We start from the raw sequence: 27,496 nt of genomic DNA on the forward strand, positions 1-27,496 counted from the left end.
GTTCATCACAATGAAGTTCATACACTTAAGACTGCCTGCAGGATCTGAACCCGTTATTATTTAAGTAGTCACGACTCTTTATAGGCTTACCATCTTTAGTGAAATTCGCAAATACGCCTTTTGCTTTCGGTCTACTGTTTTCTAATTCAATCTCTATTTCATCTTGATAGCTCGATATTTCACCTGTAGTGTTGAAATAAAAATAAAACTCAGCAATCATTGATGTAATTTCGAACAAATGAGTGATATGTTACACTAAACACAACTTATACCTTCAAAATCCTCCAGCTTTTTTGATAACGCCTTCTCAAGCTGAAATGAAAATAAACAAAATAAACATGAAATTATGAAAAAAAGCCAACTTTGTACTGTTTGTGAACTGTATATAGAGACACAGAATCACAGGGTATTTTAAAAGCAATAAGCAGGTTTTGAATCCCAACTCAAATTACTTCACAGTGTCAGCCAGACAGGTAAGACAGACAAGTTTCAAAATACTGACCAATTCCAAACGTTATCTCACCCATCTCTACACTTCAAAAGGAACCTTCACTCTGGCAAGCTGCAAATAAAAGGCCCCATTCTTCAGCAGTCAAGACTCTATGACTGTGCCCGTAGATGTGAGCAAGCGCAAGGACAGCGCTGAAATCGTGCTGCCCGGGACAGACACAGCACGCGGGCGACGGCAGAGCGAAGTACTGAGCTACAGCACTTGGCAGGCTCTTGAGAACATCACAAACGCCTACAGACCTTTAAATGGTAGCACATTTAGAACAGTAAAAATAAAACCCCTGAAAAACTAATAATGTAAGATTTAGCTGTGATGGCAGTAACATCTTCTCTGGTGCCAGGTTTAGTTCATGCTTTGTAAAGAAATTAAGCCACGTGAGAACTAATCTGTGTGGAAGCAGGTGCTGTACCACACAAAAAACCAGCAGTCTCATTAAAGCAATCGGGTTATTGTTTTCATATGTGTTTAAAAAAACAATTATATGTAATGGTACTTCTCCTGACCATGCGCATCACCTTAAAAAAAGTGTACAGTTTCTGATCCAATTACAAAGCTTACACCTTTGCAAGCCTGATCCTTGCTAACCAGGGCAGAAGAGTGCATACAGCCCATAAAAGAGAAGTGCAGACATTAGGACAGCTACTCAAGACCTCCATGCCACAAGCTCAGCTTAACTTGTCACATGAGAGCCTCCAGTTTTGTAAGGACAAAAAGATTTGATGCTTTGGTAAAAGGTCAGGGCACAAGAAGGGAAACAGACGCAGCAGGAAAGCAAGCATAAAGGAGATAACAGTGCTTAGGATAACTGCATCAGCTTGCAAACCGGGGAGCATCCGGGCGGAGTGTGCCGAGCCCTCATCTACAATACAGCAGTCGTGGGCTAAGCACCAAACGCGGGTACCTGCAGAACGTGGCAGCTCAGCCGGTGCCCGTTTACTCGGCCACCCAGACGTCCTGATCTGCACTAACAAGAGCAGTGACTCAGTGCTTCCCGCAGCGGCTGGCTAAGATGGCAGACACACTTCGATCCCTCATCAGGGGATGTTTAAAGCTACATTTGAAGCTGCTATCTGAAAGATCTGAAAGAGCACATCTCTCTGGAAGAGGGAGCAAAAATGATAGAGGAGAAAAACTTTTTTTTTTCTTTTTTTAACTGGGAAGCTATCCCTTTGCCAGTAAAACAAAAAAATATCCTTTAGTTAATGGGTATCATATGCACTAATGCTCACCCTTCCCTCAAGAACCTCGGAATAAATGTAACTAACCCTTATCAACGGCTGGTCAGTTAGGATTTAGTATTAACTGATTCAAAAGGAATATACAAAGGGAGGAGAGAGGAGAGAAATACAGAGAGCATCCGATTCAGAATTCACCTGCTGTATCTTCAATTTTTTTTGACCAGCTGTAAATGAAGGAGGATCACATTCTTCTTCTAAGTCAATCTTCATAAACTCATCTATGGTTAGCTGACTTGTCGGTGTATCTTCAAACTCTGTCAACCTACCAAAGCATACAGTACATTACCATAACAACTTTAAGAACTTCTTTAAAAGTAACAAAATTTGTCAAACTGCTAAGTTACAGAATAAACATGTCATCCTTAGAAACTCTGGCTCAAATGCAGAATATATTAAAACTGAAGTGATACTAATTGTTTCATCTGCTGCAAAGAAAGTATCTTTTCATATCACAAATTAGCTTTTGATTTATTAAAGTATGTAACACACACTTTTTTTGATGAACAAAGACTGAACAGAAATACCGCAGCCACTATGGTCAATTAAGTACAGACTGACAAAACTGAGACGATGAACGCAGTTCATTCCTCCTGTCTTGTTGCTTTTGTTATCAACAACAACAACAAAACAGATTCCCAGACTCAAATATCTGCCATCATAGTTTAGGAGTACGCTCAAAAATACTCCTGATATGTTAGCATGATTAATTTATGCAAAGCAAATGTTAAAGTAATATATCTTCAGCAGACTGGAAGAGAGACAAGAAGTAATCTTCCCTGGACACACAGAAGCAGTAGTAAAATAAAGGGATCGTCTGCACATTGCACAGATGGAATAGATGAATGCATGTAATTTTACAATAATATACTTTGTATTTGTTTAATGTTCGCATTTTAAAAGTTCCTACCTACGTGAGAGATGGGGCTAGCTCCATGGGGAACTGCCATGAAAGCAGCTGAATCTTTCAAAAGAACCGAAACTTAAATGAGACCACGTTGTCATAACTTCATCCACAAATTTCAGCGTTTTATTATACAGGTGGTTGAGAATGAGCACATCCATTTTACACATGGAGAAAGCGAGACAAAAGGTTAAGTACAAAGCCAGGTCAGGAAATGTCTGGCAGAATGCTCTTCTGACAGAAAGTGCCCTTTTAATAATATCAACATTTTCCATGGGAAAACAGCAAGGATGGGTCTGCAGCTGCTTCACTGGAATATTCCCATCTTCCAGAGGAAGCAAAGCTGACAACAGCTTCCATCTGCAAAGCTAGGAAACTGAAAATGGTGATTCAGTACTCCCAGCGCAGGACTCTTCAGCGTTTCTCCCCCCGCAAAGCGCAGCCATGGTTTTCTCTTTTACCTCTGATTGCAACAAAACTCCTGCCGAAGACGGAATTTTCTCTAGGACAGAAAGTCGGTTTCCAACCAACTCCAGCGTCAAAGCCAAGAGCACAGGGCCGCGCTCTCTCCCAGTATCCTTATCAGTACCTGTATTTCTTTTTTTATAACCTGAGGAGCAAGAGAAGACAGCCCATACAAAGGGACGTAGGCATGCCGTAACTGCAGGACGCTTTGCCTTCGGCACCCTGCTCCCGGCGCAGAGTCCACAGGCCCACGCGTGGCATCTCGTGCCGTGGAACGCGCGGGGCGAGCCGGGCAGCTCTACGTCAAACCGGCAGCAAGCAGCACGCTGAGCCCACACACGGCTACGCCGGCCAGAATTAGTGCTGCTGAGAAGAAAGCCTCTGAAACCTAGTCTCACTTTTGGAGTTCAGGCATCTTGACAAAGTCCCAAATTAGCCATTTGAGAGTGACTGACAGCCCAAAACTTTCCCTCAGAGTACCAGGGACCGGCTCCCTCCTCCTCTCTTTCAGATCAAATTGGAAAGGAGAGGAGGATGCTGTTGGCAGCAGCAGCACCCAGCTTTTAATTAACAGACTAGAAATCTTTCTCAGTGTTAACAGGCTTCCAGCGTGCATTACCCACCTTCCAGGAGGGAGCCTCATCTATCAGGCCAGAGGAAAAACCTGGCTAGGCACTCTTGTTATTATTTGAATTCAGGATTCATTTAATGCCAAATCCATGCATCACTTCAGGAGCATGGATCTTCCCAGCCACCATCATTAAATTACAGTCATCCATCTCTCCATGTATGAATCACGCACGCACAGGCAGTCCCAATTCAGCAAGACTCTTCCTCCCAACCAGCCTCGCCTAGTTAAAATGTTGTTCTCCTCCCACTGTAAAAAGCCAACTACACACTTTGGCAAAGACGCTCAGTTTGTTTACCCCACACTTGCTCCAAGTTCGAGATGAGCAGCCGGACCCAGAGCCCAGCCAAAACAGCCACACCTCCAGGCACACAGAGCAACGCAGAGAACACCGGTAGCAAAACCAATCGCTCATGAAGCAAGGCTGGGGATGAGATGACCATGCTTGGGTTTCAGCACTTAACCCTGTGCACATCTGCTTGCGGACACCTGAGGCTCCTTCTGTCCCTCTCCTTGTCGAGCGTGCCGTGTGACTCACGTCACGTAGCCTGCACCCGCCAGACATCAGCCCACGGGTGAGCCGTCGTGCCGGCAGCTGGCACGAGCTTCGGCTCAAGCGCCAGCTTCAGCCCTGAGCGGAAACAGCAGCACGGGGCTCTCCCAAGACCTCCAGTGCACCGGCACTAGGACAGGACAGAGCTACGTCGTGTTTGCTGGTGGTGCTACCAAGGAGCTCCAACCCACAGCAAAGCACGGTTCGACCATCTGACCTGGCCACCAGTGTCCAGTCCCATGCCCATGCCCTCCTCTTCCTCAGTCCTGATCCAAGCCAAACGAGGCGAGGGCTGACCACCCGGCGGTGAGGGCTGCCAGCGTGACGGCGTAGGGACAGCCCGGCGGCAAGCTCAAATTTAGAGCGGCACGTTATTTCTTCACTTCTCGCCGGTCTTAACCACAAGGCTCTAGCCTTCCTCCTGAAATTAAGAACCATCCCTGATGGTCAGGATCACAGCTTGAGCATCATCTCTGTGGGAGAGCGAGCTGTTCACTCAACATTTTCTCCTTTAACTTGATATAAATAAATACCTGTGTTTGCCAACCACTTGCCTGCCTCAACATTTTACATTGGCTGATATCCTGTCTACATATTTTTAAACATTTCTTTAATTTTATCCAGTGTTTGGACACATGCCACCAAGGCAACAAACTGATGCACGCAGCCGTCTACACCACATGAAACAAGGTAACATTAGTTTGGCAGCTAAGAAAAACTGACGCAACCTTAATTATAAGCACAATAATTTCAGGGGCGAGGGAGTGCCCTCATGAAAAAAAAATAGCTACAGGCTATTTTTTAAGTTCCACATAAAAATGGTATCCAAGTTCATTTTGCACTTTTGTTAATCTAAAAAAATCTAATAAGAGTTGCCATTTCAAGTTATGCACAGAAAGAGGAAAATAAACAGATATACAAATTAAGATATTATTTCCTTGGCACGGATCCAAAAGGGCTCTAAAAATTGAAATTTGGCAGACAAGTATTTTCTATTTATAGTCGAAGCAGAGGCAACCACTACAGCTCAGGCTAAGATTCAACCTCCAGTATAAACCCTCCTCTTATAGTTTCTCACAGCAAACTCTTTCAAGCAAATTCCTTCGGGAGAAAAGTCTTTCCAGAGCTTGGTGTCATCTGCCCCTAACCCCAACTCTTTTTTTCAAAGAAAAATTTCCACGGCTTTTGTTCCATCCGTTTATGGACAAAACCACACCTCGTCTTCTGATAAAGCACTTTTGTGTACAAAACAGTAAACCGATTCTGTTCACACTTAATTTAGCTCCCAATAAGGGAAAATGGGTCAGTCATTTTGAAGTTACGAGCAATGTTTTTTTCACTTTGTTTTGTTTCAGGGATACCGTCCAGTGAAGACTTATGAATCCAGTCTACCGCTAAGGAAAAAAAAAAAGACTCCTGTGTGCAGCTAGCTGCTCGGTTTTAATGTTTAATTGAAATTTCTGCAGCAGTGGGGCACGACAAAGCACGTAAAAGAACAAGGTCTTCTGGAGTCCAACTCACAAATGCTTCAGGAGCCCAAAGTCCAGGAGGAACTTCTAAGCAGAGAGCATTCAGGAAAAGCCATGGTGCTCTCCTACGTATACACAATCAGCACCTCGCTCTAGAAAGCAGGCAGCATAAAGCAGAGGTATCTTGTGCTGGACCTATACAGAAGGGCAAACAAATTATAACTTCAGAGACACTTGTTTTTTTAAGAGTGAAAGTGAAATTTAGCCTGAGCAGTCAGCCTTTAGGTTACCTGTTCTGAGAGGTCTTTTTAAAGTACTTAAAATATTTTATTAATGGATTAAAAAAAATACTAAGCTGAATATTGGCATATTGTTAGCAGAAATACATGAAAAAAACCTTTATTGCAAGATAAGCTGGTGGTGGTAAATAAATTCCCTGGATTTTTTCCAAATCAACAATACAGTTAAAACCCTAAGTAATAACCTACATGATATCTACATAATCCTAACTGTCATATCAATTACAAATATTCTAGTAATAGATCAGCTGATTTGACAACTGCAACATTTGCAAACTCTGGAAAAGTAAGGAATTTACTTTTGTATCTTACTGAAGTACCAAAATATTGCCGTATATCCCCACTGTTTTAATTTAATGTTCATCAGCGCTGCCTACCACTCTAAACCTGTGCACTCACTCATAGGAAAGGAGTTCAGAATTCGCACTGATGTGGCAAACCATCACTATTTTTTATACTACAAATTTAAGTCTATTGCATCATCCTTCTCTCCCCATTTTTTTCCAAGCCATACAATGATTATGCATCAACTATTTATGGAAGTATGTAAACACATACCCTAAAAGGGATACTTAATAGAGAACATCTATCAGAAATAGTTATTAAATGCTTCCTACATGACATGAAAAAAGGTTTTCTAGTATCCACCAGTATGTAAATAAACAGAAGCGTAATCTCCTTTTATGTAATCACTGTACATATATATAATTTTACATGTACTTGCAGGAATATAAAAAAAGTATTTTTAAAGCCTATATGAATGAGTATCTCATTACTAAAGGTAAGGACAAAATTAGAGACAATCTAGTTACTGTGGTTTTACAGCTTACAACTTATCACCTGAGCTGTACTAAATTAGTCTGTCTGTGTTCCCAGCCCAATGCAACTGTAAAGAGAAATATTTTCACTTAAACAATGTCCACGGTGTACTACATTAATACATTTCACCTCTCTTTGCAATGGACTAAGAGCATACACACAGAGTCATTTACTACAAATTAATTGGTGACTGATAATTTATGGTGCTCATTTGCTGGCAACTCTCTCCCGTTTTTCTAAGTATTAAAGAATGAGTACCGTGAAAGATTTATTGTACTAAATAAAAGCACCCTTTAGAATTAGTTGCTTTTACTTGCTCACACCAAAACAGAGATTGAGATTATCACAAACTCGTTAGCATAAATTTTAAAGCCCTGATTCTGCAAACGCTTACACATGCGGTTAACTCAGGTTAACAGTTGTACCCATGGTTAGCCCACCAGTAATCCCACCAGAGATCTCCCTGGCCATCCCAGAAGTCCACTAGTCTAAACCACTTGGAATTTTTTGTTCCTGGGTTTTTGTCCCCCTGATTCAAGTGTTCACACCATGCTAATGAAACAAAATGCTTTAGCATTCCTTAAAGTTTTGTTTCATTAGCATGGTTCCTCCGCTGTGGTCTGTCAAAAACACTCTATGATCTCCTGGAAAAGAAAAATAGCATGCTGCTTAATTTCTTAACAGCCACTCAGATGAGGCAAGTCAAACACAGAGAAAACTGTTTACAAGATCTAAGCTCGAGTTAGTGCTAATAAGTTAATTATTGTATCAAAAGTAACAGACACCAAATAATTTTGAAATTACATTTTTAAATAAGTATGAAGTACTAAAATATATTAGGAATCTAATTAATGTGTTAGCTTACTAGCTGTATAGAAGCCAGATTTATAAAAAGGAACACTGCCTGTGAAATTGGATTCCTCAAAAATAAAACCTTTTTTCATTAAAACAGACAATCCAACTTACAAAGGTATGCAATACCAACCCGCGTGGATCAAGTTGTATTTTACTTGCCACACTAGAAAGATCTCTAGAAATCACCTATAAGCCACTTGAAATTATTTAACTGGAGACATAAAATATTTCTCAATTTACTTTCTTAGTTTATCACAACAGTGGCCCGTGAAGGAGCTCCACGGCTGCGGATCTGAGATCAGAGCGGACACCACCACGAGCTCCTTTACATGAAGTAACTTGCCTGGTTTTCTGAAAGCTTCCCTCCATACCGCACTTCAACCAAGAGCACTTACACAACTCTGATGTACTGAGCATCCTCTACCTTTCTCCATGCTCAAACACCTTAGGTAAGCAGCTCTCACTTAATTCAGCAGATACCTTCCACAGGATTTTAGCACGGCTTTCTTGGATCACAGCTGAACACAAGCTTCTTCATGCCTTTCCCTTCAGTCCTGGCCTTGATTCGGCTTTGGTGTTTTGGAAAACCTAACCTCACAGCCACAAGCGTCCCTGTTACCGTGTCTTCCCATCCTGACTCTGGACTCACGTATCGACCTGCTCCTCACCTTGCCTGCACTCGCAAGAAGCCTGCCTGGCTTGAGACTGCACTGGGAGCTTGGACGTGAAGTTTATGTGAGCTGTATGTTGCAGAAATGAAAATAAGAAAAGCTGCAGGCAATACATTTATCTCTATGCATGAATCTTTAATTTTTCCAGAAAACTACCAACGCAGTCATTGAAAGAGCTGTAGCTGGGTCCCTAGAATATGAGCGAAAGACCCCATTTATGAAAGTCCCTGCAGCATCTCCACCCAGCCTGGTAAATGGGAGTTCCTTTGTACAAGTCTGGTCTTCCTTCACCAAGAATGCTGTGAGAACAAACATTCACCTCGAAAATGAGCGCTTTAAACCCATTCTGGCCTTTCATTCCAGTTCTCTCTAAATGAAGCTTTACTTCTGAAGTTCATCACAAATCGGTTTTTGACAGATAGTACTTTATGGAACTGAGAAGAAATATTTTTTATGTAAAGTGCAGCTCAATTTAAAGATAAAGAGGGTAAGCCAAAGAAGTAAAACGCAAGTGTTAACAAAGATAAGCGGGTTTTTTTTTTTTATTTCCATTGAAGAAGTGCCTAAGATCTTCAAACAGGCATTCGGGCCGCACAGTATTAGATAATGCACAATGGACAAATATCACAAAAATTATTCTCACTGCAGATAAGACAGAATTTAGTATGCAGAGAAAGTACACAATAGGTGAATAAACAGATGAAGGGGCAGAGTATGTAAAGGTTAAAAAGGCAGCAGCGAGGACAGGTGCATCAAGCACAGGCACAAATGTGAGGATTAAACTAAATAAAAGGGTTGGGTTTATTAAAAGTTAATTTCTGCTATCTCCACAGGTGATTACACAGAAAATAACAATTTGACTAATTAGTTAATATTTGTACAGTACTTTGAATATATAAAGTGATATATAAGTTAATATCATTTCAATTAGACTGGAAATGAGATAGAATTATCAGTGCATTTATTAATATTTAATACATTCACTTTCAACAACAGCAACAAGCTTTACATTTTAATTGTGCGCTTGAAAACACAAAGCTAGAAGGCCCTGTGAAGTAACTACAAAAGTTTTCCTACCAAGATCCTACCAAAACCCCACGCATATTAAAAATAAACACACACTAATTTTTAACCAAACAAGTGGTTAAATTAAGAACTCTTGATTCGAAGATGAGTGCCAGGGTCCATGGGCCATGCTTGGTCGCTTTTGCCTTCCAAAACAGATTCCCTTTATGACCAGATCATCCATTTTTATGACCTGAAGGCACATCGCGATTTTGTGAATCTCCTCCTAAGAGCTACTCCTCCCGCACACGGCGGTGAAAGAGGCGACAGACTACGGGCACGTAGGGCTTGGTGCTCGCCAGCTGATGGACAACAGGGTGATCTAATCCCCTTTTACAGTCGCACCAGCTGCACTGCACGGGATCAGAAATAGTGCCCTTCTTAGGGAAGGGCTGCCACCCCTTGCTGAGGGTCTTCCTGAAACAGGAAGCCAAGCAGGGCTTTCTCAAAAAGCATCGCTCCCGCATCCTCAGCCAAGCCACTGATCAACACAGCCCTGTCCCCCCCCCAGCTGCTGGGCTGCCTCCGCAGCGCAGGGGGAGAAGGCACCTTGTGTCGGTGCCGTCCCTTCCCTTGCAGATTTCTGCCACGGAAATCCATCGTCACCGAAAGCAAACGCAGCTTCCAATGGTCTGCGCTTCCCCAGGAGCCACGTAGCCAACTGGGAGCTAAATCAAACCATACAGCAGAACCTGCAGGTTGGATGTTTCAGCATGACCTGGACTCCTGTTTGGTTTCAAGAGCAGTCAGGGCAAAGCCATCAGCAGCGAGCGTAGCCTCCAACGCCGTCCATTAATGAGCGTTCACCCAACTACACTCAACACCTTCACAACACGCAAAGCAGCAGTAGCTCTTTACAAACCAGAGTAACTATAGCAATAAGTAAAAGGAAATAAAACTGTACATCAAACTGAGAAGCAAAGAAATTTTTAACAACGTGAAACAAGTGCTTATTAATTTAGACAACTTCTACCTGATGGCGTTTTGAGAGGAAGAAGAAGAATTCTAAAGAAGAGGAAAAAAACGGAGCGCAGAAAGAGTTATTCAAAGGTATTTTTTTATTTGCCTTCGTTAAATACTATATAACGTGCTCTTATTTGAAAAACATCAATCAAATTTATAGATTCGTGATAAATACAGTTGTAATTATAGCTGCCTGAAAATAATTCAGCTGTCACGTTTACCCTGTCAAAGTAAATAACGCTGTCATTTTAGTTGATGTGTGTGACTTGAGTAAACATTTCAAAGCATGAATTTTGAAGTAAGATTTCTTCGCTTGAAACAATTGCTCAAATTAATTTTCCTTCCAACTCTAATTTATTATGCTGATTTTCTTAGTAAGAACAAACTCTTTAACTATTTAACCAAGGCATCGTGAAGTAGATTATGGGTGCATAAATCATTAATCATACAAAATGCACATTAAAACACATGACCTGTTGACCAGAGAAAAAAAGTGGCATTTGTACTGCTCCATCCTTATTGTAGTACCTTAAAGCACTTCAAACACTTTAAATTTATCCCTATAGCACCCATGCATGGTAGGGAAATAGTATAATTCCTGTTCCACAAATGGAGATCTGGGGCAAGAACATTTTTCAGAAAGTGAATATTATTAACAAGTATTAGACTCGGCTGGATGTGCTTAAACTGGTATCAGTGAAGTGGAGAGAAAGAGGAGCTTTCTCCAGGGGAGCTTTCTAAAGACAAACCTTGGTACAACAAACTTCAGAATTTATTGGTGGTACAAAAATTTCCAACTGGGGGCACCAGAAAGCACGGTATTTCCCAGTTAGGTCATTTTTTACTGAACCTACGGGGAAAGAAAATGTTACAACTTTTCAAAATGACAATGAGGGAAACTGGGTGACTGCTTACTTCATCAAAATCTGGCAAATGCTACTAGATCTTCAAAAAAAAAAAAGCCAAAGGTACTTGGAAAACTCCCACTTTCAGGCTCACATTCTGCTGGTAATTCCACTTCTGACCCCTTCAATGAACTTATCATTAGGCTCACTGCACTGTCTTCTATTTATTAGCAGTGCAACACTATCAAAAATGAACATTTCATCAAAATATTTTGAAAAGTTCTGTTCAATAACAGCTAAAGGACAAGACTTTTCAGCACTTTATTCTGGATTAATGAAAAAAAAAATCCCACAGTACATCCTCAGCTTTGAGAATCAATCATTTCTTCTGAGGACATGACAACACTGTTAACATTTCTGACCCAACATTTCTTTGCCTCCAACTCTTCACCTGTTACATGGGCACAGTGCTCCTTACCATCCTTGCTAAGCATTTGAGGCCTTACGTAAGAGGCAGGTGTTAGTACTTAAAAATGACCAGCTAAAACACGTTGTACTTATTTTATTCTTTGCACTTCTGAAAAGGAAAAGAACCTGGTTTTCTCCAATATACATTCATTTTAGACTCCACCACTTTTCAGTACTGTAAACGAAAGATAAAAGCAATAAAACTGCACTGACCTTTTCCTTAATGTAGACTCACAAACCTTGACCACCCTGATGACCTCTTTAACAGTACGTCGGAAATCATGCATTCTTGCTGCCACTAGCAGAGCTAGAGAATAAGCAGGGAAAGTCAATGTCAAAAAGAGGAAAATTTCCTGAAGAAAAGCAGAAAACAATCAGATAACTATACCCTCTCTTTATCCCTGCCTTCAGCTAAAGAGCTGTAAATGCTTATGCTCAGCTTTGTCCCGGAATACAGGTGCTTGACTTGACTTTACAAACTTTGCTTCCTACCCAATAAAACTAAGCTGATTGCAAATTGCACCCTGAAAAATTCTGTGCTTTAGCATTTGGGAAGCCGTGGTCAGCTACTTAAATACATCACAAGAACGTCTCATTGTTCACATATTTTTAAAGTTATCATCTTTTTAGCAGAATTTACTAGTCCTGAATGAAAAGATCTCCAGTTAACTCTTCCAGAAGCCCGAAGTGAAACACTGAATCCACTTAGGCTGTTATCCCCACTGCTGTCACCACTATCACTGACTTCCTAATGCCCAAGTGCTCTCCTGCAAGGCCCTCTCTACAGCTAGATAACTAGTACTGCCTGCATTTACATCAGCGTGTTGATTCAGAGCACTAGCTCCGTTTTGAAGCATCACCCCCACTCATCGTACAGTGGCTCAGTGCGCAGAACAGTTTTAAGCATGCAAAAGTGATTCCTTTCAGAGGAAACTAAACCAGAGCTCTACTTCAGGTATGTGTCTAAAGTGCTCCAGTTCCTAATGGGAAAATCAGGGGCTGAACGAACAACTGGCCCTTCAAACAACATCTGGCACAGACATTTAGGCCAGGGAACCAAACTAAACCCAGTGCACAGTACACCACATGAACTGCATATTGCGTGGATGGATGTAGGGGACTCGACACCACCTGCATCAATCTATTGACCCATGTCCGCTGAATCAAATCACTTGCTCGTGTGGATGTATAGTCTACGAGGTGAATCAAAGACTAGGCTGGTCTCCCATACAGCCTATACTCACATTTTTAGCAATGTGCAATAAGCAAGTACTACTAACAAAAAGAGGCTAGAAATTTCAGGAAGATTGCATAGTCCTGGGTTCCCTAAGGTTTGAGCGCTATTTCTCATTCCAGCATGCACATGTAAGATCTTTCAAATAAAATAAAGCGCGTATGTGAACTCTGAGGGTGTCTACACTCGTCGTTACTCTGACCTCACTGGCTGGTACTGACTACTTTTTAACCTAGCCCTCCCAAACTGGTAGGTTTTTTATAAGCATCATGACAGCGATGGATCTTGGAAAAAGATGAAGAAGGAGAGGAAAATAATTTCACAGAACAGGTCAAAGAGGGCATTTCTTGCATAAGACTCTGTGTAAAGACACAAATCAAAGTGCTTGCACTAATGGTGTCATTTTAGCTGACAAAAAAAAACTTTTAGCAGCTAGAGCTTGAAGAGAGTGGGGGCGAGAAGAGCACCAGAAAGGAGGTCGAAAAATCCAAAATATAAGATACAAAGGATCTGAGCAAGTAATGTAGGAGCAAGGGCAAAAATGAAGTTTGAGTTTCAGAAACTATTTCAATGAAGACCTATATAATCTGTAGGTGCCTGACAGCACAAAACCCAGAGAACATGGCATCACTGAGGAAATGAGAAAGTCCTCATCTCTTCCCAACTCCCCGACTCTCCCGTCTAACCCGCTGCGGGGGAAGCAATACACCCAGCGCCTGACATACCTGCTCCACAGAGCCCGGAGGGCCGGCGGCCGGTGTGCATCCAGTCCCGCTTCATTCTCTGCAACAGCCTGAGAGCCGTCATGGACACTTCATGGTTCTTATCCCCAAACTCAAGCATGTGTGCGAAACGAGGAATATATAAACACGGATCTGCAACAGAAAATAATACAATTATTTCTAAACCTAACCTTTGATTTAGGAAACGCAGTACTTGAGCAGCAGTATGGCAGGGCTGTCGTGGCTGGCTAGCTTCACGTCTCAGCAAACAACATGGGCTGTGCTGCTGGGCCAGATCCTCTGATCACTAAGCTTTAGAAGCACCTTTTTAGTTAAGCTAAAACAAAATCCTTTCTTGCTTTATAGGCAAGTCATCTTTAAAGCACTAAACAAAGTTTTTCATGGGTCAAAACACGCTTTTTCAAAACAGGCTTTTCAGGGTCCAAGGCTGCATGTGCTGACTCCGACACATCAGCAGTGTTACCGGTATCAGTGAAATTATGCACAAAGCGAAGCATTTGCAAAATTCTTTTGCAGAACGAGGACGTAACTTAGGCCCAAAACTTCTAACATCTCCTGCAAAGTAACAAATAAGCTAACTCGCATGCCTCGTCTCACACCTACCTACAAACTAAGCTTTGAAAAAAATTCATTTGCTTAAAATCCCATGTCCCTAACAAAAGTCTGCGTACACCTTCAAAGTTAATTCCAGCTCCTTCTTGGACTCACATTCCACCAATACAAAACACTGTTCATTACAGATACTGAGGCATACTCTCCATCGGCATAAATTGCTGCAACCCAATTAACGTCAGCAGCGCTATGACAATTTACATCAGCCACGAATCTGCCTCCAGATGTATAAACTTATTTGAAGTGTTGGTGTTATCAGCTTCAAACTAACCGAAATATGTCGGTACGGACTGTGCTTTGCCTAAATCAATTTATAATTTATCAAACAATCTTGTAAAAGCTACACTTAACACATGTTTACTCTTATTTGAGGTATCAATTTCTCATTTCCTGCCAGCCTTTCATCACTTGACTGAAAATCCATGATGTACGGTAAATTGTTAACTATTAGTCTCAACTCAATTTCCTTAGCTGATCCCCTATGTGGGCACTTAAACTGATAAAGATGAAAATTCAGCTCGAAACACTGGAACAATCTTACGGATTTACAATTAATCAAAGCAGTTTCATTTAGCACCAAGTTCTAACAATGATGCCCTGTTGCTATCCATAATTACCGAGATCACACCGTAGGTGATTACGCCTGTCAGCCCTGCAGAAGCATTTAAATGAAAGCATTTATCAAGCAAAAACTTCCAAACACATCTCCCTCAAAGCTAAAGAAATGCCGGAGTGCAGTCACCTCCTAAACATGACCCCAAAAATCAAAGGTTTAGGAAAGATTAACTGATCTCCATGATTCTTAAGGGCAGTTGGTCTGTATTTCCAAGTATTTTGTAAACCCGTACTCAGCAGAAATAACCAATTCCAAAATACAACAACAAAACCCTTTCAGAAATGATAGCCTGGGGTCCAACAGACATTTAAACTTCGCTCTTCGCACTACAGAAATGTGTGCGATGTTGCAAAGCAATGCCCGGTTTGCTTTCCCATCTCTTCTTATCCCAAGAGGGCCCAACTTTGGCTCCTCTGGACGCCGGAGCGGAGCAGTGCGAGGCAATTCACAGCTTTCTCTGCAGAGCTGAGCTTCGGGAGCATTTACACATTGGCATTGTAGCTGTTCAGACATTTCTGCTGGCATTCATGCCCACAGGTCATTTGACAAAACATTGCACATCGTTAATTTAAATTCTGAAGCTACCAAACAGCCAGAAAATGAATATGCGGGTCGCTTTTAAGTGAAAAGCCTTCAAGAGGCCATAAATGGCTAGAATGCAATACTACCGACATATAAACTAAATGCAGGGCCAAGGTTAACAGAAACACGTCTCACGTGGATGCAAACATTTAAAAAGAATTAAAAGTATTTTTAAAAAAGTTGTAAAACCCAAACGCCTTGAATCCTTTCACGTGGACGGAACAAGCACCCCGCAGCGGGGCTGCCCTGCTCCCGGGCGAGCCCCTTTGCCTGCAGGGACACCCTGGGCCCCACACCCTCGCACACGCAAGGGCACGTCCAAGTGGGGCAAAACCCGCTGGCTTTCCCGAACGGGGACTGCAGGGGCCACGAGGCAGATTAGCAAGAAAAACACCATTTTATGTTTTAAGAAAGAAGCAGCTGTTTGTCTGAAGATTTTCTTTTCTCTCCCTATCCCAGTGGCGACTCGGGACTCGCACTTTTGGAAGCGCCTAGGGGGCCACACAGTCATTAACAGGAACACAGAAAAACTCCTAGGAAACTGCTTATTGCTAGTCACCCTTCTCCCCATCAAAACAGGTAACCAGGACGGCAGGGCCGGGGAGAGGAGCCGGAGCCGTGCCCCGCTACCAGCCCACCCCCCCCGGCAACGGGCACGGAGAGCGGGGCCGAGGGCTCAGTCCCCGCTGGAACACCCCCGGCCGGGAGGGCGCGCACAAGCGGGGCACGGCGGCTTCGGGGCTGCGAAAAACGGGGAGGAAAAAACCCCTGCGACCTCCCTTGACTTCAGTAATTCCGCCCCGGCCGTGTCCCGGGCGCCCGCAGCCGCCCCAGGCGCCGGCCCCGGCGGGGCAGCGCGGCGGCCCGGCTCCCCCCCCAGCGCTGCGCGGCGGCGGCGGCGGCGGAGCGGGGCGGTGCGCGGCGCGGCGGCGCCCCCGCCCGGGCCGGCCGGGAAGGGCGGTGCGCGCCCGGGGCCGCCCACCCCGCTCCGCTCTGCTCCGCCCCGCCACGGGAGCCCGCGGGCCGCACGGCGGGGCCGGTCCCCCGTGTCCTCCCCCCGCACTTGGTCCCGCTGCGGTACTCCGGCCGGGAGCGGGGGCGCGGAGCGGCGGCGGAGCCGCGGGGCTTCCTCCCGGCGCCGGCTGGGGGGCGGCGGGCGCGGCGGCGCTGGGCGCTGCGCAGGCAGACCGGCCCCGGTGCCGCGGCCCCCGGGCGGGCGCGGGGGTGGCGGGGAGTGGGGGGGGGACACAGACCGGGGCGCGCGGATGACTGACACACGGCGGGGCGGGGGGCGGCTCCCCCCGCCGCGCCCCGGCGCTCCCCATTGGCGCGGGCGGCCGTGACGCGCGGCGCGGCGGCTGCCTATTAGGGCGGGAGGCGGAGGCAGGGCCCGGCAGAGCCGCGCCGCGCCGCATCCCGCCGCCGCGAGGGGAGCGCCGAGGGCAGCGCCGCCCGCCCGCCCGCCCGCCGCGGAGGAGCCGGGGCGCCCCGCGGCCAGCAACGCCCCCGACGCGGGCGGGAGGAGCGCGGAGGAGCAGCGCCGTGTGGCGGCGGCCGCCGCGGAGAGAGGAGGAAAGTTGGTGCGAGCGGCAGCGGGGCCGCCCGGGAGCGGGACTGCGGAGAGCCGCCGCCTCGCCTCGCCTCGGCCCGGCGCGGCCGCCGCGGATGTGCCCCCGCCGGGCGGGGAAGGACGGAGCGGAGCGCGGTCGCTGGCAGCGGGGATCGGGCGGCTGGCTGCGCTTCACCCTCGCCGGGCTGCTGCACTCGGAGGATTTGTGGATTGACTCTCGCTCCTGACCCACCGCCTCGGCTGGATTTGTGGGGTTTTGTTGCTGGATTTTGGCTTTTTTTTTTCTTTTTCATTTTTCTCCCCTCTTTCCTCGGGGGAAGGAACTGCCTGCCAGCCCTGCTCGGGTTCCCCACGGCAGTCGTGGCAGTGCCGTGGAGGCTGGGACCCCCCGCTTCGAGCCGAGGTGAGCGCTGGCACTGAGCCCACACGGCATCACCCCTTTCCCCCCGGAAAGCTGCGTCGGGCCGGTCACCAAAGAGCGCGCACACACGCCAAAAAAAAAAAAAAAGGCCGCCCTGCATCTCGAAGCACACAAAATATCCAGATAGTGGGACTCGCATTTGGGATTTGTTAGTTCTCTTGCTCATGCCACTGCCCCATGGTTGCCTCAATGGCAGGATCATGAAGTGTTTGACTTTTTTTCTTCTGCTTCCAGAGACCTTAAAGAAGTCCAAAAAGAGTGTGAGGTCAAACGGCAAGGTGCCAGGATGCTATGAGATAGTGCCCCTGTCCCTGAAGAAGAAGATGGCTGCAGAACTTTACCCTGCCAGCACCAACACCAACATCGCAAACAGTAACGCCGCCGCCGCCACCGCTGCCAACAGCAAGAAGAACGCCCTGCAGCTCCAGCACAGCGCCCAGCCGCCCCCGCCGCCCCAGCTCCAGAACCTCAACAACAACAACTTGGAGAGCGCCAACTGGCAGTCCTTCCACCCCACGCTGCGGGAGAGGTAAGGGCCGGGCCCCGCCGGACCCTCCCGGCCGGCCCGGAGAGAGGGAGAGAGGCGCCCAGCCCGGCCCCGTGCACCTGCGCCGGGGGCAGCCGTGAGGGCCGGGCCGGCCCGGCGAGGGCGGCCCGGGCCGGGATGGAGCCTCGGGGGAGGCTCGGGCGGCGGCGTGCCGGCGGGGCTGGGGCGCCGGGTGAGGGGCTGCCCGCGGCTAACGGGGCTTCTCCCCCCTCCCCTGGCTTGCAGGAACGCGCTGATGTTCAATAACGAGCTCATGGCTGACGTTCACTTCATCGTGGGCCCGCCGGGGGCGTCCAAGAAAGTTCCTGCCCATAAGGTTTGTGCAGATAATTCTTGGCTTTTCAGCGCTGCCGTGCGTATCGCCTTCTCCCCCTGCCTTACAACTGGGTTCCCCCCCAATTACAGCTCTCGTCTAATCCCAGAAGTAATTCATATACGCTGCAATTAAAGGGAACAGTCTAAGGCAGTCTTCTGCCTCCACGGGAGCTTTTAACTTTCCCTAAGCGTAGCTCTTATCGAAAGCCAGCATGCTCGGCTATTACTGATACACGTTACTGAGGCTTCTCTCTCTTTATTTTCCAGTATGTTTTGGCAGTTGGTAGCTCTGTCTTCTATGCTATGTTTTATGGCGATCTCGCAGAGGTCAAATCTGAAATCCATATACCAGATGTGGAACCTGCAGCCTTTCTAATCCTATTAAAGTAAGTGGCCACTACAAGTCTACTAATTACGTGGACAGAATCGAAGTAGCTTATAAAATAGACTTCTCCTAATTGGCATTGTGCAATATGCACTTATTGCTGTTTACTTACTGTGCTGACAAATACTGAATGTCAGATTCACTGCCAGCAAAGATGACTATCGATCAATCTTTCATGGCCTGTATTTTTTTTTTTCCCTAATAAACTATTTTTTTTTTTCCATCTAGATACATGTATAGTGATGAAATAGACCTGGAAGCTGACACAGTTCTGGCTACGCTGTATGCTGCCAAGAAGTACATCGTGCCGGCCCTAGCAAAGGCTTGCGTCAATTTTCTGGAGACCAGTTTAGAAGCGAAGAACGCTTGTGTCCTGCTGTCTCAGAGCAGGCTCTTCGAGGAGCCAGAGCTGACGCAGCGCTGCTGGGAAGTGATTGATGCTCAAGCAGAAATGGCACTGAAGTCAGAGGGCTTCTGTGAGATAGATCAACAAACACTAGAGATCATTGTAACCCGGGAGGCACTCAACACCAAGGAAGTCGTAGTTTTCGAGGCTGTGCTCAACTGGGCAGAGGCTGAATGCAAAAGGCAAGGGCTGCCGGTTACGCCACGCAACAAAAGGAATGTATTAGGAAAAGCTTTGTACTTAGTGCGGATTCCGACCATGACTTTAGAAGAGTTTGCCAACGGAGCTGCCCAGTCTGACATCCTCACCCTTGAGGAAACTCACAACATATTCCTGTGGTACACAGCCGCGAATAAACCCAAACTAGAATTTCCGCTGACAAAAAGAAAAGGACTCGTACCTCAGCGATGCCATCGGTTTCAGTCATCTGCATATCGCAGCAATCAGTGGAGGTACCGAGGGCGATGTGACAGTATTCAGTTTGCCGTAGACAAACGGATATTTATAGCCGGACTGGGATTGTATGGGTCAAGCTGTGGCAAAGCTGAGTACAGCGTCAAAATTGAACTGAAGCGCTTAGGAGTTGTCCTTGCTCAAAATCTGACAAAGTTTACCTCTGACGGCTCCAGTAACACTTTCTCTGTGTGGTTTGAACACCCTGTGCAGGTTGAGCAAGACACATTTTACAATGTAAGTGCTATTCTCGATGGTAACGAACTCAGTTACTTTGGGCAAGAGGGAATGACTGAAGTGCAGTGCGGGAAAGTGACATTCCAGTTCCAGTGCTCCTCGGACAGTACTAATGGCACCGGAGTACAAGGAGGACAAATACCTGAGCTCATTTTCTATGCATGATGCATTTCACCTTGATTGTATTCCAATACTGCAACGATGCACACTAAGGGATTTTTCAATTTTACTACGAACTCTGCAGCAGTATGGAATGTTACGCTACTTACCTATCTGCTACATCAGGCTATACAAATAAGTGAAGGAATGCTCTTGAATTTAATCTTATTTTATTTATTCATAAGCTATTTGACTTAATTATTAAGACTGCAACAAGCAGAAAAATGTTAAATTTTGCACGTACTGTGCATTTATTTTGTATATAGATAACTAACTTGCAGACTGCAGCTGACCTAAACAGAATGTTCTAAACTAGAGCAGTTTATGAATCTGTGAAATATAAAACATTTTTACTTGCCCTAAATCCTGTGTACTTGATCATTGCTGATCTTATGGCTTGTGTCTGTTAATTCATCTACAGTACAGTTAACAGGGGTGATGATGCTGTAGTCTGTCCCCTGTGTGTACCCACACAGGGCATAAGCTCTCACTGCAAAGATGAAGGTTCCCTTCCCTTCTAACTGAGACTATCCATCAGCAGCCTTCCTTTTCCTTCACAAAAAAGGGAGCTGACATATGGAAGCTCAGGGCTTTTTGTGTGTTGCCCAAGCTGGAGAGAGACAAACTGTGAGCATTACCAAAGCTGATCATAATCATCCTGTGGTTATATTTGAAAGCCTCTAACGCCCGTTCACACGCATCATCTGCGTTAGCCTGCCCAGCAAACAGCAGCACTGACGCTTGCACCTGTCAAACTGCACCCCACTTGAACGGCCGGAGTCGAGACGTACAGATGAAGCGTAATGCAGTGACGGGCTTTATCACAGATTTAGCCCAGAGCTGTAATACTGGCGGCCACCATCTAAATATACATCCCAGCCTCACATTTACAAGCAGATATTGGAGAAATACTTGCACTGTGGTCTTTAAGTTCACTCAAACTTACTAATTAGAAATAAGCCACCTTAAACAAAAGCTGCTGGATCTTTCCTCCCCCTCTATTTTTTCTAAAAACAGTCCCATCCACCAGCAGTAGTCATTTTATAGCTAGTACCCTTAACTTTTCACAAAGAATGATAAAAGTAGGTGTCTTAAGTGTCTGACAATCATTACAGATGAGCCAATTGGAAATACCGGTTTTTACAAATCTCTGTTCTCATAATGACCTTGGAAAGAATACTCAAACACCATTCTAAACCAATATTTTTTTCCATATGTAACAAGTACCTCTACATTTAATTTAGAAGGGTTTTCTGTTTGCCTTTTCCTAAGCTGCATTAATTTTCACCTTGAAACTAAGCTGCAATACAAATTCTGCCTGTTCTCTTAAAAAAAAAAAAAAAAAGAAAAATAAGAAGGCAACTGAATTACTGAAAACAAGAACTTTTTACCAGACATCAAGCTATGCTAATTAAGCCAGCACACCACGATGGCTGATAGCTGTGCACTGCCACATACTATCTGGATGCCGTTGTGACGATGCTCAATATGTGAGCTGCTGGTTCTCCTGCTACAAAGGCAGGCAGTTATGTGCCCAGCTGAGTACATCTGAAGGGGTGTGCATGTGTGTTGTTCTTAAACACAAAAGGCATCTGATTCTCTCAGTACAGATTAAGGAGAGTGGGAGTGAGAGTGGGTAAAGATACAGGAAGAAAATTCCTGCACAGAGGTGGGTAACAGTCACAAGACCTCCCTATAAATATACTCTTTAACTGGAATTGGCCTGAATTCCCTTGGCTTAAAGACTACAGCCCAGACACCAGCTTTTTTACCCTTTAACAGGTTAAAACCCACCTTCCTATCACTGTGTTATAATTTCAGTGATGACTTACTAATTAAAAAGTTACTCGCATGCTTGGAAAAAGTTGCTCCTCATTTTCCATCAAGCCACTTGTATTTCAAGCACTGAACACCTCAGGTACAGGTGATGGACAGATAGGAAATTTGGCAAATATTTATCAAATGTTGCATCTCTGTGGAATTGAAGTGTGACAGGCCTGTGCAAGCTTGTAGATGCATGCAAATTTATTATACATCAGCCCATTGTCTTGGTATAGCCTGAACTACTCTCAGAAAAAGGAACAAAATTATTTGTAAAAGAAAATAGCATCTAGCTCCCAAAAAAGTCTTACATAAAGGAGAACAGGCTCTCATGGTCAGCATTGCTCTTTGGCCTGGATTGATTCCAGCTTCATTTTTAAGTTACCACTTTGGTATTTAGCACACAATACTACATATATATACACACACATACATGCATATTTTTTTAAAGTAACCATGCATAGACCCAAATACTCAAAAGGCAACTCATAAAAAAAAATACCTATGGCTGGAGCATTTATGCAGAGTTCTCTGGCCAACAGAAGGAAAGTTTTTCCCAGCACATAGACATTCACCTATTAAAAGAAAAAAAATCATTATTTAAATCTTAAACCACAAATGTTTTTCATAGAACATTTATGCAGAAAGGAGAAAAAACCCACACTTTTGAAATCTTAAACAATCTGCTTTAAAAAAAATTTAACTGAAGTAAATACAAGCAATATTCATAGGTACAGAATAATATTTGGTGCTTGTCAAAAGCTGCACAAATTAGTATTGTAAATCAAAGCATAAGTTTATACTGAAAAAATTACAAAAAGTTGTTCATGATGCTCTTCAGTGGGCTCAGTGTTGCTCTGTAGTACTTGGGCAATTTTTCAGTTGCCACCTAACATCTTAAAGCATTAAGTAGACTTTAGTATAATATCAGTATATATTAAGTGTCATTTATCTTGTAACGTAACAAAACGTGAGCAAATACTCACAAGTTGGTGCAAATTTCAGCTCTGTATGATCATGTGAAGTGGGATAATTAAGTATTGCACAAGCACCCACCAAACTTTTCCACCAAAGCAAGCAGTGGTGCTACATGCCCCAAGGGTTATTTGTCATTTCTTACTGTTTTGACATTGCCCCAGATAGCCCTACTTTAAAAAAAGATAAATAAATTCAGAAAAACCCTAAACTATACCAAACCTGCTAAGAAGCCAGGGACAGAGCCCTGCTCCCCACCCCTCCTTCACTGCTGCACTCAGGAGGATGTAAACTGAGGGGAGGAGTTACTCTTCATACTCTAATTTGCAATTTATAGCATAGGCAACTACATTTGTATTTTAAAAGTCTCAGGAAGTTTTCTTTCACTATGTTAAGATGTGTTTTTGTGGTCAGCAAGAAAGGCAGGATATACTTCAGTTCCCAATCAGCCCCAAACGTTCCCACGAAGCTCCATGAACACCTTGCCTCCCCCCAAGGCACGTATAAAAGTCAAAGTTAGTAGAAAAAAAACTTCATCCTCCTACACTGCAAACAAGATTTTTTTTTTAATTTTCAGGACAGTATATACTCTATTGCTTTTATGTAACAGAACTGCCCCTCTTTCCTATGCCAGGATAGTGAAGGTGTTTACTATGCAATCAATTACACAACCGAGTTGTTGATTATGGTACAAGCCCATGGAAATAAAAAATCCTGTTACTAAGTATTTTCTCTTTTAGTTCACAAAAGAGCTGTACCAACATTAGTTTAAAAGCAAGCTTTCCTCCCAAGTATGTAGATGCTTCTACCAAGCTAGCAAAATAAATATATATATTTAAACAAACAAACAAAAAAACCTGACACATTTTCACCTAGCACTTCAAAATTTTTCTATATGGGAAAATGTTCTTAACATGCATTTTTCTCAAATTTAAAAAATTTTTAAAATGAGAACTTCAAAGAAATCCTCAGAATGATCATGTATCCTGAAAGTGACTGCCCAATCAAGTGTACATAATATGACGTTAATTCATTCCATATTTAGTGGAAAGTACTGAATATCTTCCATGCTTTGTCTGACCAATGGTTGGACTGGTCTAGAAGATACAAAAGTATAGTCTTAAAATTTACCATCCCTTTTTTCCTGAAATACCAGACAACATAGAAATACTATTCTATGGGAAGTAAGTGAACAAAATATACCTTCTGAATAAGAAGTATATTTCTTAGCAAATAAGTCATCAAATTTTATACAGAAATATAAGCACCTACTGAATCTGGCAGTTCATATAGGAGTTGGAGAGCATGTGATTTCCATCAGCCACAGAGATAGAACAGACATTACGACAGCAAAATACCTGCAGTGTTTCAGTTGGCTTTAGATGCTCTAGATTCACTGTCAGTTTGGAATGGCTTGTTTTGACCTTTTGTCTGTATGTTTGACCTGTATGTTAATAAGAAATATTAACATAAAGAGTGGGGGTTTGGCTGTAGTTTCAGCCTTCTAAGTTGGCCGACCAAGTTACTGTAAATCTTAAACCTCATCACTTAGATGTTGTTCTGCAAGGATGATTTCACTGCACTAATCAATAAAGTTACTTCAGTGGCACCAAGTACATACGCTGTTTCCATCAGAGGCTTCACAAACTCATCTAGTTCTTTTCATTTTAGTCTAGGAAAAAAAAACCCCTCAAATTCAGACAAGTATTTCTCCCTCTGGCTTTTTTTGTCATGACATCCAAATACGTGATGCTCGTCCCCATCGAACCATGTCACTCTCTAAGAAACTCCTCCCAAGCAAACTTACCATAAATGCAGTCATCAAAGAACAGATAAATATGAAGAAGCATAAAGAAGCACGGTTTTTTAGTGAAGTTCTAACAATCTAAGTGGGCGCTGAATGCCATCTAAAGCAAAGACAAATGCATAATAAAATTGCTCGATGACTGTTTTTTATCTTCCTCTCCTTGGCCTAACTGAAAGTCTTTGGCTCCATGGTCTATTTGAGAAGTAATGTACTTAAATCTAACCTGCTTTTCCACTTCACCCACATCATCAGTGTTTTATGACCAGCTTCAAGGTGTAGGCAGTATATTTACACAAAATAATAAATTCAAATAGAAATAGTACATCAGGGAATTTCTTTCTTTTGATCACAAGTGCATTTCTTTGCAGTTTCTGGTTACTCCCTATTTAGAAAGAAAGCATAATATACAGTGCATTACATGCTCTATACTGTTTTCCTCATGAAGCTCACACGTTTTTAATGCCAGGGTAGGCACAAAAAGAATCAGGAATATTTAATTGCTTCCGGTTTTCCTGGCAAATCAGTAGGAAAAGAGACTTCAGGCCCTCTCAGACAATACGCTTCTCATCTTTAGAAGTTACCAGATATTCACAAGTTCTGGGGCACTTCTCATAATTGGGAAATGAAAGATGGCATAAAGCTCACGCAGGAATGAATCTGTCATGGCACTGAACTGCTGAAACACGGTATTGAAGAACTTCTGGTTTTAGTGGAAGAAGGCCCTTTCACTAAAATTTTATGCCACTGTCACCAATTTCAACTATTACTCATGCGCACACACACATCCTGTGACAGATACGATAGATACATAATAGGCATAAAGATAGAGTCTTCCTTTACTCTCATCATTTGTATGTTTTTTTGCACTCCATTAAGCTTAGAAAATTAAGAGAATTAATTTAGAGGCCTACTTTAATTTCTAGTTCTTTCTTCATTAAGAACTTCTTATAAAAATTCATATACTCCAATCCATCAAAAGCTTAATGCTCCAAATTTAGAACCATATGACATTTGCATTCATAAAACCTAATTTTATGAGAGTCCTTCGAATGGTGAATAAACAAAAATGCCCTTCTAAAAGGATGTCTCTGGCTTAGACTTGAATTGGTGCAGCTTTAAAGCTTACCACGTCGACTTCAGCCTCTTTTCCCCCTTCTTAATTTAAAAGGATCATAATGAAAACCAGTATTTCCCCAAACTCTCCCCCATCAAAATTGTCAAAATGTAACAACTGTTTTATAGACTTTCATAAGACTTGTGCTCTCTCTCTGTGTATTTTGATCAGATATTAACATTTCCTAAACTTGATGCAATCACTAGGTTTGAACATCAATACCTAACACAGAGACTGGTACCAACCTCTGTCAGAGGGGACATTTTAAAATACCTGCATACCCTGATAGTTTTTACCGTATTATTTTACATTCAGTTCACGTTTAACAGAATAAATATAGAAACATATGGACCTGCCACTGAGTTGGTTTTTTAAAAAAAAATTAGATTCTTCAGCAGGAAGACATCTTTCAGACAAAAAGTATATGCCTACCAAGGCACCGAAAACAAAACAAAACAAAAACCCCAATGTTTTTACCCCTCAGTTTTTACAGAGAACTTAAGATTCTGTAAGATGTTGTCCTTTACCAATAGTTAACTTCTGCTCTTGTTACAGAAGACTTTCTATTAGTTAAAAGGGGCATTTGGGGAAGGAATGGCTTCCAATTATTCAGTTACATCTTTATAGAAAGATCCTTCTACTTGTTATATTCTTTGCCCTTCACAGTATTTTTTGGAGACACAGTCTTTTCATTTCACATCTGTCAGTCATCGGATGCTGATTTCAAAGGGACACTTCCATAGGGACTCTTATCCTTTCATAATTTCCTCTTGCTTTCACATCACGCCTGATGTGTTCACAAATACCAATATACTTCCACTTTTAGAAATAACAACAAATACCTCCCTTCCAGCAACATGGGAATTCAGCTGTTCATCAGTCTAACACCTTCCACAATTTTAAACTCTCTCTGGGAAACAGGGAGTCTCCCATTCATACAGTTACCAGGTCACTTTAGCTTCTGGACAGTAGTAAAAAAATAAAGCTGAAATCATTGAATGAAAGTCTTTCCTTGACCATAAGTTCCATAAATTTATAAATCAATACTCTTTCACTATAAGCAAGTTCCAAAAAGGCTTTTCAAGACCATGGTGTGGCATTCTGGAAAAATATTACAAATGGTGATGGTGGTTAAGGTCTTCTGTCTTTTAGAAGGACAAAGACCGGGCAGTTGGAACTTGATGAGAATTCACACTGTGAAACATCCATGGCTGCTTGCCTAAATAATTAAGCAAGCATGAAAAGCAAATGAGTTTTTAAGGAGAGTGTCTGTTACTGGGGAAAGAGGCACCTGTGGTTATTTGATTCATTATTAACATTTCTAGTATAGTAATGCCTGAAGGTCCCAACCAGGTTGTTTAAATTAACTCAATCAGCATAGCAATTTGCATAGGGGCAATAAAGGCAAATGCAGTCAACATGTTAATAACTTTAAATGAACAAAGGGTATTAAAAACTGAAGCAAATGAGTACAGTCTTTAAAAAATACTCTATTTTACCCTTCTCCACACAATAAACTGAAACTTCTTATTTTTTGGATGCATATTGCAACCAGAACATTACATTTAACCTCAAAAGACAATACACAAAACTACAAACTTGTACCAAACCCAGCTTGTCAGACTGCAGTTCAAAAAGAGACGCAAATCAAAACTAAGCAGCTTCCTCTCATGCTATGCTTTAAAGCATTGCCTTCAGTCTGGGGACTCTGAAGGGAGAGTCTACTTTTGCTAATCACGTATGTGGTAG

At 43.3% G+C, this 27,496-nt stretch overlaps 2 protein-coding genes across 5 annotated transcripts in view; one reads left to right on the forward strand and one right to left on the reverse strand.

The window, feature by feature from the left end:
• Nucleotides 1-27,496, reverse strand: part of BRF1 (BRF1 general transcription factor IIIB subunit) — a 177,182-nt gene that overhangs the window by 74,430 nt on the left and 75,256 nt on the right. For 2 of the 3 annotated variants that reach the window (XM_072866243.1, XM_072866242.1), the window contains exons 5-10: nt 22,354-22,426; nt 13,710-13,859; nt 11,964-12,057; nt 1,885-2,011; nt 273-312; nt 91-183 (exon numbers count right to left, since the gene is read on the reverse strand). In XM_072866243.1, coding sequence (XP_072722344.1) covers nt 91-183; nt 273-312; nt 1,885-2,011; nt 11,964-12,057; nt 13,710-13,859; nt 22,354-22,426 — 577 coding nt within the window. Of the gene's footprint in view, nt 1-90; nt 184-272; nt 313-1,884; nt 2,012-11,963; nt 12,058-13,709; nt 13,860-22,353; nt 22,427-24,184; nt 24,239-27,496 lie in introns of those variants that run through there. The other variant, XM_072866244.1, reaches the window with a different exon arrangement.
• BTBD6 (BTB domain containing 6) lies at nt 16,804-20,724 on the forward strand. Of its 2 annotated transcripts, XM_072866245.1 has the most exons (5): nt 16,804-17,510; nt 17,763-18,057; nt 18,301-18,391; nt 18,658-18,776; nt 19,004-20,724. In XM_072866245.1, the coding sequence occupies exons 2-5, from the start codon at nt 17,852-17,854 to the stop codon at nt 20,034-20,036; spliced, it is 1,449 nt and encodes a 482-aa protein (XP_072722346.1). In that variant the 5' UTR covers nt 16,804-17,510; nt 17,763-17,851; the 3' UTR covers nt 20,037-20,724. The 2 variants fall into 2 exon arrangements, with proteins under 2 accessions (XP_072722346.1, XP_072722347.1); XM_072866246.1 differs by lacking the exon at nt 16,804-17,510 and having other exon boundaries at nt 17,562-18,057.

This window comes from Ciconia boyciana, chromosome 6 (assembly GCF_034638445.1).
Source record: "Ciconia boyciana chromosome 6, ASM3463844v1, whole genome shotgun sequence".
Classification (NCBI taxonomy): domain Eukaryota; kingdom Metazoa; phylum Chordata; class Aves; order Ciconiiformes; family Ciconiidae; genus Ciconia; species Ciconia boyciana.